Raw genomic sequence first — 12131 nt, 5'->3', positions numbered from 1 at the left:
ATCTGGAAATATGACCAACTAGCCAAAATCTTCTCTTAGCACTCTTCTGTCAGTTTCAACTAATTCAGCCTTTAAGTTGGTCACTTGTACTGACATAAATTGCTCACAATCTGCCTGTATGGAGCAACATATAAGGATTAGCACCTTCCATTAGGACTTTCTACTGTTGTCATGAAACTACTAGCAGCTGCACATTCAGTCTAGGTAGGTATTTCCATGACATGATGCCAGGACAGCAAACCTTCAAAGTGTCTCATCAGCTTCATATTGGCCCTGAGCATAACCATAATAATAATTATGCATAAAATATGCATGAAATGAACTAAGACAGCAGAGCCTACCCAGCTTTGATATCCTTGACTTAAAGAATTCTGCATTGGAACATGCAGATGCACTTAGTGCATGAGTGGGATCAGACCACAATTTTTTTTTTTTTTTTTTCCAAATATTCAGTCTTCAAAAGATAAATAGCTCACAGTGATGATAAAAAAGATTTGACCTATATGGAGTAGATACTGCTGATGCTGTAAGGAAAAAAGTTGTCAGTAAGAAATGAGGTAAAAGCCGGGAAGTGCACAGACATATTAGTGTACTGAACTTTTCAGTGACAAAATTATTTTTTAGAGCCTGTTTCTTCAGTATCAGGTATAATTGCTGCACAGACTCTAATGAACTGTGACCTAAAACCAAGTTACCCCTTCAGGTTAAAGGTACTGTATATTACAGCGTACTTTATTGCAAAGTGCACTTCTAGTGAATATATTTCATTCAAAAGGACAAGAATTCTACCTGCCTTTCCATACAGATAAACATTTTTGAAGCTTTCTCTTTAATTTGATGTGTTATCCATATGATATAGCTTTCATTTCTACCTATGAGTGGGAAGTTTCAGGCTATTTCAGGCTTCCAAGTTGTACTACATTTTAGAAAGATGTCTTTGGGCTTATCCTGCCAATAACAAGAAATAGGCAATTAATTCAACTCATACTGTTTAAATCTGTTCCATTAACAAAGAATAGAAAAAAAAAATCTTTCCTGAAAACAATAACAATTATAATATAATCATTGACTTTCCTTAGTATTTATTAGGGGATCTTTAATATTAGTGGATTATGGGATGGTTGCATTTAAGGAAAACAATATATATATAATTTAAAAAAGTTAAATTCAAAGATATCTAGTCCAGCAAATTAACACTTAATTGCTTCCAGGGGATCAACTAAAATTTGTTGTTAAATTTAGAGTCTCCAATGTGCAATTTTCAATGGCCTTGATTTTCAGAGGTTCTGAGCCATTGGTTTGATTTGAAAGTGTTCCTATCCTTCCTCTATTAACCATTTCCTTTTATTTTAAAGACAAGATAGAGGTTAAAAAATATATATCTATATATATAGAGAGAGAGAGAAAAAAAAAAAAAAACAAACAGGAAGAGGCAGGATCATCCTCATTCAGAGCAAGTTATAACCTGTTTCAACTCACCACAAATTTTTAATCTGCACTGTAGATGAAGTTAGGATAAGCAGGTTCAAAAAGGAATTAGGCAAATCCATGGACAGTGGGTCTATAAACAGACACTGACACAAACAGGTAGAAAAATACCCTCTGGCATCCTTAATGCAGTGGCTGGAGTTTGGGGGAATGCAAAGGTAATGAACCACAAGTAATTGTCAAAGTCAGATCTTTTGTCTAACTATTGCCTCCTGTTGACACTGTCAGGCAGAGTTCTTACCGGTGTTGCCCAAAATAATTTCTGTTTCTATTCTTCTAATTACTAAATTGCTAGGAATGAGAAAGAGATGAGAAAGAAAACCAAGGGAAGAATCTTGAATAGTTAATTGTGTTGCTCCTTTGATTCTGGAAGCTGGAAGGTATACAAGAGTAATTGAAAGCTGTGAACAGCTTTCTTCCTCTCAGTAGAAGCAACACACTTCCACTCTTCCTTCAGTGACTGTGGAAATCAAACTGGCTTTGCAGATCATTAATGCAAAAAGTGACATTTTCTAGTGAAGGAAGAAAGAAGAGACTGGAGGAAAATTTGTTACTGGGAAAAGATTGTTAACAAAGGAGAAGTATATAGCTTCTCCAGGTAGTTTACAAATGAGAAATTTGTATCACAACACTAAGTGTTGCATTGTAAATCGACCTTACTGAATGCTGTGGAGTAACTGTCCACTTTATTCAGTTACCTAGTTTGACTTGTCTCAATATTGTGCCTTTAGATACTGGAACTGAACAGCTTTGAAACAGCAGGCCTAAACCACTAAAGTTAACACCATTTTTATTAACGTGCATTTAAAAATAATAAAACCCATAAGTTTTATTAAATGCTCAATAGAATATGAAGATACTTGCAAAAGTTATACATTGTGAGAATGTTGTGCTACAATAGAATTAAATATAGACTGTTAAGAGATCTGTTCATACTACATTAACTTTGTCTGGATATGTCTTTGTATTAAATGAAATGTTTCACACAAGTATACATTTATGACATTCAAAGACCTGCGAGAATACAATGCTTTACTTTTCTCTGAATTTTCTGTGGAAGGGGAACACTTCATAATAGGAAACACTGATGATCGGTTTCTTTACATAGCTTGATTTAATAACTGCAGATCTGGGGTATCATTGTACAAGGATTTAAATAAAAACTAATATTTTGCATGAATGTTGACCATAGTCCAGCACTTGCAAAGCCATTGCAACCACTGTTAACTATATTTGATGTAAATGTTAAAGGCTTTTTTGAGAAAGAAATCTGAATCAGTAAAAATATGGTTTGAATCTGATGCTCTAGCCAAACATAGAAGTTTGCACAATCCATTTAAATGGATTAAGGGCATTTTGCCCTTAAAAGACTGTTCTTACACCATATGTATTAACTTTGGCTGTAGGGTTGGCAAGGGAAATGAAAATGCAGTTCATCATAATTTGATACAGATAAAATTAAACACTTCTTACAGCACTCCTCAAAAGAGAGATGTTTCATGCCTGTGGGGTACTTTTGTATCAAGACTATTCAAAACAGAACTTCAAGGCAGGCAGTGAGTTTCTCTCCTGATCCTTACTGTAATACTATTTCTCCACAAAAGCTTGGGGAAAAAAGCTGTCAGTCAACAACAACAGCAGCAAAGCTCTCTAGTGACTCAAAATATGTTCCTACATTGAGCAAAGATATCTTCAAAAACATAAATAAAAATTTCTGGTACTTCTTGTCATCACAATACACTTGTCAACTTTTATATATAACTTTTTCCATCCAATGTTTTTTCCTCCTTAGACTGAATTTATATGCTTTTAAAGCCATAAGACAAATAGCATTGGTACCATAGCAAAATAATCACATATGATTAAATATTCTGATGTTTAGAATGATATCCATTAGTTATCAGTTTTCATACTGTAGTGCATTACTTCATCTACTTGTATCAGCCCTTTCCAGCAGCTTTCAAAGCAGAAAAAATAAGCAAAGGGTTCTGAGGCAGAGCGTACTTCCACAAAAATGGACTATAGAGGTATAAACAAGGCAAAATGTGAGAGGGGAAGAGTGGTCCTGTTTCTAAACTTTGTTTTGTTTTTTTTACATCCAACTTTTCTTTTCTTTTGCCCTTTTAGTTTCTCTACTGCAGTGTTTTACTATTTGTTATACCTTGTCATATTGGCATCTGCAATATATTTGCATAAAGTTCCTGATCTGGAGCTTCTGAACTCTAGACAAAGCAGCACCCTTCTTTTTTCTTTTTTTTTTTTTTTTTTGTCTGAAGTGAAGCAGGATGGACACAAAGGGCTGTTCTCACTTGGCAGCACAGAGCAAATGGTACACTGCAGCATCTCCCCACCTTTTCCTTGTATTAACTATAGAACATTAAGCAGCTCTAGGGCTTCTGATATCGATCACCATACTACAGAATTGTCTGATGGTGGCTAGCAAGGGTGGGTGGACTGCTTGAGGTTAGGCTGGGCATTGGTCAGCAGATGGTGAGCAATTGTATTGTGCATCACTTGTTTTGTACACATTGTTAGTAGTAGTACTATTATCGTCATTATTGTTATTATTATTGTTGTTATTATTATATTTCTGTCTTAATAAACTGTCTTTATCTCAACTCACAGGCTTCACTCTCCCATTTCTCTCACCCATCCCAGAGAGGGAGGTGGGGGGAGGGTGAGCGAATGGCTGTGTGGTGTTTAGCTGCTGGCCAGGTTAAACCACAACAGTTCATTTTGGCGCACAACTTGGGGCTCGAAGGGTTGAGATAACGACAGATCTGACTGTATGTGCACAGTGAAAGCAATAGATGTGAAAAATGGCTCTGTCTAAGCTATAACACATTCCAGATTTAAAGCTGTATGTCATTTATCATTTCAATGAGTTAAACACAGCCTTGTTTTGTCTATCATTATGGTCTGTGACACCCACTACTGTAGTCTGCAGTTCTGCTATTGTTTCATCCACTTTGCTCATTTCTACCTGCTTCAGATTTTTAATCCTCTTTTCAACTATTCCAAGTAATTTTAGATACTTCTGGTATTTTAATTAGCAGTTTTGCTTTCCAGTGAAATGATCACTGATTGAATCATGCAGTCCTTTGCTTGGTAGCCAGGGTGTAAACAAAATTTTGACTGAAGAGTCAAAACTAGTATTTCATTGATGGCATAGAAACTAACATCAAAGACAACCAAAAACAAACAAGCAAACAAAGAAAAAACAATAGGAGCTTCAGATATTATTAATGCTGTTGTTGGATGCTATATCAATAAAAGTTATTCTGTGAATTGGGATTATGTGCCAAGGTTTTGGTAGTGGAGAGGTTTGAAGGGTGTCTTTTGTGAGAAGAGTCCAGAAGCTTCCCCATGTCAGATAAAAGCCAATTCCTGCCAGCTTCAAAGGGCCACTGGCCAAGGCTGAGCCAATGAGAGGTGCTGTTTGCACCTCTGTTAGAGCAGATTTAAGAAAGAAGAAAACTGTCATGCAACAGCAGCTGTAAGAGAGAAGGGAGAAAATGCAGAGAAAAACAACCCTGCAGACACCAGGTTCAGTGAAGAAGGCAAGGGAGATGGTGCTCCAGCCTCTGGAGCAGAAGTTCCCTAGCAGCCCATGAAGAGGCCCATGGTGTACCCTGCTGAAACAGATATTCATGCTGTAGCTCATGGAGAAGCCCATGGTGGATCTGGCCTGAAAGAAGTTGCAGCCCATGGAGAGTCCACTTTGGAGTAGACTCTGGGCTGAAACTGCAGCCCGTGAAGAGGAACCCATGCAGAAGCAGGGGATCTAGGGGGAGCTGCCACCTTTGGGGGACCTGTGCTGGAGCAGTTTGCTTCTGATGGATGGATCCCATGGTACAGACTCATGTGGGAGCAGTTCTTAAAGAGGTGCTGCCTGTGAGAAGCCCACATTGGATCAGTTTGGGAAGGACGACATTGGATCAGTTTGAGGGACCCCACATTGGACCATGGGCGGAGAGTGACAGAGAAGGAGTGGCAGAGATGAAGTGATATAGACTGACCACAATTCCTAGTGCTCATTCCCCTGTACCACTCCAGGAAAGGAAGTAGAAGAGAGTAGGCAAAGGATTGAGTGGAAAGAATTTTTAGTTTGCTTTCAGTTCTTACTGCTCTAGTCTGTCAGGGATAGGCAATAAATTAATCTCTTTACAGTGAGTTTGCTTTGCCTCTGATGGTAATTGGTGAGTGATCTCCCTGTCCTTATCTCAAACTATGAACCCTTTTTCATAATATTTTTTCCCCCTCTTCTTTTTGAGGAGGGAGAATGAGAAAGCTCTGTGGTTGAGCTGAGATAGCCAGTAGTGTGATCCCATCATGTTCTGTCATTAGCTGTTAGAAATACATTTGTTATTAAAAGTTTTATAATAACCTTATGTAAGCCAGGGAAACCTACACTTGTATCTGATAGATTTTATTGTAGCTTGAAAATGCTGTTGCAGCATTCACATAACATGCTCTTGGAGCCTGCAAAACTTAGTTCCATGATAGTCAAGTTGGAGAAGCTAAAACGAACAATTTAAGGTCCAGAATCAAGTAATTCTGTTAGTATACCCATTGCATTAGTGGTCAACAAAATGGTTGTACTATGCAGCATAGTAACAACGAATAAAAACCTTCAGCAACCGTGAATTTTTCACATTACTGTATTTTCAGTGGTGATATTTTATATGGTGTTTAACAATCAAAAGTATTGAACAAAGCAAGTGTTTTCAGAGAGCTGTGGGATTCTTGTTTGTTTATTTGTATTTTATCATGTCTGAAGATATATGGTTGCCCTCTCCATCTCTGGAATTTTCTGTCTGAAAATTCATATATATTTCCACATATATCTGGGATAACTAGATCGATCTATTGTCTGGATGATAAAATTTAATTGTGGTATAGCTATTTTTAGGATTATGAATGTATTTTATTTTATTTTTTTAGAAATGTATAATGCCAATACACAGATAGAAAATTATCAAAAACAGAATCTATTATTTAGTATTTTGTAAAATTTATTGGATTTCATGCAAATGGCTTTATTTGATTTCATGAGAAAATACAGTACAGATGGGGAAAAAGACAATGTAAAGAGAGATGTTTATAAGCTGAGTTCCATCATGTTTTCAAAATGTGAAAAATTGCTATAGATAACTATATTACAATTAATTGAGTTACTCATGTGGTTTTGAAGTTAAGCTCGTATTTAAATGCCCTGATGAACTGGAAGCATAAAAAGAGACTTTTAAATAAGGGTGGGTTTATTTATTAATTTAATTACATATAAGAGGCTTAGTTAGTCCCATAAGATTAGAAATCGAGTTAGAAAAGTTTGTGAAAATATCAAGTTACAGACCCAATGCCAAGAAATAGGATTATATCAAAGTTCAGATTACTTTTGATCTGGTATTAAATCAAATCTTTTGTATAGATTTTTAAAGAATTGTTAGGAAGATTTGGGAGTCTGATAATATCTGTTTATATTTCAGTGAAACATTTGTGGACAAATATTGAATAATCAATCTGATAGCTAACTATATGAAATAGAAATTAATTGAAAACAATTTTGGAACCTGCCCATATATTTTCATTATATAAACTGAGAACAATTAACAAGTTAAAGCAACATACAAGATTAAATATATATATATATTTCAACCATTACAAATCATGTGAATACAGAAAAGAAAATGGGCTTTGTTTATCTGTCAAGGACCTTTGAATTGCTTAATAATAATTGAGTGCATTTGTTTGCCAGAATGGCAAACAAACTGGACAGCCACCAGTTGTGTTGTTAATATCTTCATATTAAATATCTGAGCCCTGTTAATGCGTAATGGAGCTCTTCTTCTTCAATGCTTCATAACCTTTCATTTTCTTTCCTTGCAGAAGGGAATCCATATACATGGTGGGTTGGAAAAGCCAATGAGAAGCACTACTACTGGGGAGGATCAGGACCTGGTATTCAAAAATGTGCCTGTGGCATTGAACGCAACTGTACTGATCCCAAGTACTACTGCAACTGTGATGCTGATTATAAGCAATGGTGAGTGTTCTACAAGAAAGCAGACTACCAGAATCTCCTAGCCTTTACAATTACTGCTGTTTCTCGGAAGGTCTTTTCTTTAAATATTTCCTTTTTTTTTTTTTTTTTTTTTTTTTTTTTTTACCAAAGAATGAAGGCAAAAATATTATATTTGATTTCTCATTTGCAAATTATCTTCCCATCTTTTTGCATTTCCATTTTTTTCACAGTATCTGTGACTGTCAAATGTAGGGGATATGTTTATGTTTTCAAGTCAGCTGAGCTACAGAGAAGATAGCTAAACTTGCAAAGTCAACTGCTAATAGGAAAGGCCAGCATTTTGGCTGCCTGTGCAACTTTGTTTTCATCGTGTTCAGCTGTGTTACAACACAGTATTTAATTTCATCTCTGCAACTTCATTTGGAGAAATTCTACTAATATGAATGCTGCATTTGCCTGAAAAAGAAGTGAGAGACATGAGCTCACATCAATAATGTAAGGACTCTAAACCTCATTATTCATTTTTCATGAGAAAATGCATTGAGAACTAAGCCTGGAAAGTATTACAGAATGAAGCCCTGCATTTCAGAGGAAGCTATTGCACTTTTTAAGAGATAATTAAATACTCATTGGCCTAATGGCTGAGAGTACAAACCTATAGTCCTTTGGGGAGTGAGTGAGAATTGGTTCTAGTTTCTTCTCTAATAAACAGTTATTGATTCATCCCAGGTGGAACATCTTAACAGAGGGACTGAGGAAGTCCTAGCCCAGAGTAGTTTATTGTCTGGTAACAGGGGCATTCTGCTGCAAGGTAATTGAAGTGGGTTCAAATCCCTTCAGGCAGAAAAGAGAATTAAACCTGCATCACTGATATCTCCCATAAATGCTCTAGCAATGAGCTTACTGTGTAAAAAATGTCATTTTCTGTGAGATACCATCTCTGCTTTCAGAACAATGGGTTTATAAGCTTTAAGTGTTTTGTCTTCACAGGTAGTATCATATTTTAAATGGTATGCAATGTTCAGTGACTAATTGGACCCATACTTTTATGATCACTTTTCCCATTAATAGCAACTTAGAATCAAAGAATTATAGAATAGTTTAGGTTAGAAGGAACCTTTAAATATCATCTAATTCCAAACCGCCTGCCACGGACAGGGACACCTTCTATTAGACCAGGTTGCTCAAAGTCCCATCCAGCCTAGCCTCAAACACTTCCAGTGTTAGGGCATTCACAACTTCTCTGGGCAACTTGTTCCAGTATCTAACCACTCTCATAATAAAGAATTATATCTAATCTAAATCTACCTTGTTCTGAGGACCACAGAGATGGATGCGGTACTCCAGGTGGTATCTCATGAATGAAGAACAGAGGGGGAGAATCACCTCCCTCAACCTGTTGGTCATGCTTCTTTTAATGCAGCCCGGGATATTATTACCATTTTGGTCTGCACATGCATGTTTACAGTTCAAGTACAATTTTTCTTCTGCCAGTACTCTCAAGTCTTTCTCTGCAGGGCTGTTTCAATCCATTTGTCACCCAGTTTATACTGTTTTTGGGGATTGCTCTGAACCACAGGCAGGACCTTGCACTCACCCTTCTTGAACATCATGAGGTTTGCATGGGCACATCTCTCAAGCCCGTTCATGTCCCTCTGGATGGCATCCCTTCCCTCCAAAGTGTCAACCACACCACACAGATTGGTGTCATCCACAAACTTGCTAAAGGTGCACTTGATCCAATTGTCCATGGCACCAATGAAGATACAAAACAGTACCAGTCCTAATACAGACCCCTGAGGGACACCATTCATCAATAGACTCCACCTGGATATTGAACCATTTACTGTAGCTCTTTGAGTGACCATCCAGACAATTCCTTATCCACCAAACTGTTCATCCATCAAATCCATGTCTCTCCAATTTAGAGATAAGGGCGATGAGCGGGGCTATATAAGGTTTTGTAAAAGTGACATTGACATATACATTGCTACTGTTAGCTTTAACATTGTTACGGTAATTATCAGTCATATTAGGGAGTGAACTACAGAGTAGCACAGAGATAAAGTCAATATTACAGACAGAGAAATCAGACATGGTGACAAACTTCAGAACTACTGTTATATAAAGAGTGAAAAATATAGCCAGAGGACTCAAACTCAAACATAGGTGCTATAGCAATGTAGCACGAGGTAAGTTTGGTACTGTGAAAAAAATAGTAACAATAAAAGGAAGATGTAATAATAATTAGGATCATGGCAGAATTAGGAGCATTAATAGTTTTCATTGCTTCAGGCACTGGATGTGTATCCATAAATACTAGTCTCTGTACCATATGTTGACTGTTTTATTATATGCTGTGGGAAATGCGTGGGTATGGGAAATATCATTGACATTTGGTCTCTTGTGGTTTCTCTAAGTGCCACAGGTGCTAATTTAATAAGCTTTCACTCAATAATTTTTTTCTGTAACATCTATGCCCCTATATACAATGAGAATATATGGAATCTATTAATAAATACATTAACATAATTAATAGATCCTTTAAAAACTAAAAATAAGGTTAATATCATAATAGATATGCAACTGTTTACTCAGAATTTTATCAAGAAGTGATCATTTGGGAAATATATTTATTAAGTATTTTTATGGATATATCACTTTTCAGGAAAAACTGCGTATTTTAGTACAATTAATGAAGAACAGAAAAATGTATTTTAATTTGTGGAGTGTTCAATTAAAAAAAAAAAAAAAAGAAAACCTTACTGTAGTCATTAAGGACATTTTGTTCAAGATTCATATTTGCTGTTCAGTTTCAGAACAGAAACTAGCCAAAGCCATCCTTTATGGTAATAGGAATTATTTTGAAGAGTCCTAGTTATGAATTTTCTCTAGTCAGGTTGATTGATACCTAAAAAGCAAGTGATCTCCAGAAGTGAGGAGATCTCTCTGACTTCACTTAGCAGCAAAACATCCTTAGCACAAACATCCATCACATCTGTTCAAACCTTATTTTAGCATATACAGTTTTCCCTATTCCAACTGTTTCATATACTATAAAATCATAGAACCATAGAATATTCCAAGTTGAAAAGGATCTACAAGAACCATCTCATCCAACTCCCAGCTCCTCATTCTTACTGGTAAGGATGTATATGTATATGTACATGTATACATATATTTTATACACATCATATACATATAATATAATTATAATATTATATATATATATATTTATATGCATATTTATATACATATATATTACCCTAGGAATGTTGGCAGCTTTACTTTGGTACATATGGGAACATGATGCAAGGATCCCGAAGCAAGGCTTGACTAAGATAACTAAAATCTGGGTGTGGTGACACAGATATTAGTCAACTTTTGTAATAGAGTTACATGGGTGTTCCTGTACAGAATGGAAATTCCTATTCATACAGGGAAATTAGCAGCTTATGATGAGCAAACAGGTATCAGCTCAAAGACTGACAAAACATCTTGCCACAGGTATCACCCTAGGTCATCAGGACAGCTGATTGAACTTACAGTCCTCTAAAACAGAAGGTCTAAGTAAACATCAAACTGGGTCTGAGAAACCAAACAGAACTTTTGCAGCAATTTTATATCCTGGACCTATCTGAAAGCATTGTATTTTACCATGATATACCCACAATTATTTACCTCTCCTGTCCAGACAATGTGGAAGAAGCTTATATTTGATTTTGATTTGATTTTGGTGTTTTTGTTTGTGTATTTTTTGTTAGTTTTTTTGGGGGGTGGGAGGGAGGACTGTATGTATGGGAAGTATGGGAAGTATGGCCAGAGTAGTAGCTAGAGTAATTAACTATATTAGGAAATGTAAAGAAGTACAACTGGAAAAGAAGTCTGAGTGGAAATTGTTGGAATGAAAGGGGAAGAGAGATTCAGTAAGGAATTCAGCAAGGAGATTCAGTGTTTGAAGTACAAGGTACTTTCTCAAGGGAAACAGAGAAGCCACTGAATCAGAATGATATAGTGTAAGTAGAATATTGTCCAGAAATTATGATGCAGGAATTGGAAACCGTGTTAGAAATGAAGAAGGGGATTGCATTTTGATGAACGATCTCATAACCAATGCAGGAAATGCTCCCTCGGAGAACTGGATTCCAACGCTGCTTCTGGAACAAAATTTCTGTGTGATGCTGGCCAAGTTTTGTAAGCCATTTTTTCATAGAGTAGTCATTAGTTGTTTGATCCTTGACATCATTTATCAGTGGCCTCCTCCTGGATATCAAGACATTGATTGCAACTTTTTGAATGTGACCATCCAGACAATTCCTTATCCATCAAACAGTTCATCCATCAAATCCTTGTCTCTCCAATTTAGAGATAAGGATGTCGAGTGGGACCATGTGAGGTTTTGTACAAGTGCAGGTAGATGACATCAGCTGTTCTTCCCTTATCCACCAACACCCAATCCCCATCGTAGAAGGCCACCAAGTTAGTCAGGCATGATTTGCCCTTTGTGAATCCATCTTGACTGTCTCCAATCACCTCCTTATTGTATATAACCTTTTGTATAGTTTTGTATATAAGCCTTTGTATAGTTTCCAGGAGGTTCTGCTCCTTGGTCTTACCT

At 36.4% G+C, this 12131-nt stretch overlaps 1 protein-coding gene across 1 annotated transcript in view; it reads left to right on the top strand.

Annotated features, from left to right (window-relative positions):
* CNTNAP2 (contactin associated protein 2) overlaps positions 1-12131 on the top strand; it is a gene marked incomplete at both ends in the record, with an annotated part of 1150499 nt that overhangs the window by 944280 nt on the left and 194088 nt on the right. Inside the window, one exon of the mRNA XM_084306678.1 lies at positions 7378-7534. Within this exon, the coding sequence (XP_084162804.1) occupies positions 7378-7534 (157 nt within the window). The remainder of the gene's footprint in view (positions 1-7377; positions 7535-12131) is intronic.

Source organism: Netta rufina (genome assembly GCF_964035555.1).
Source record: "Netta rufina genome assembly, chromosome: 2".
Lineage (NCBI taxonomy): Eukaryota > Metazoa > Chordata > Aves > Anseriformes > Anatidae > Netta > Netta rufina.
This window is presented reverse-complemented; position numbering and strand designations above follow the sequence as displayed.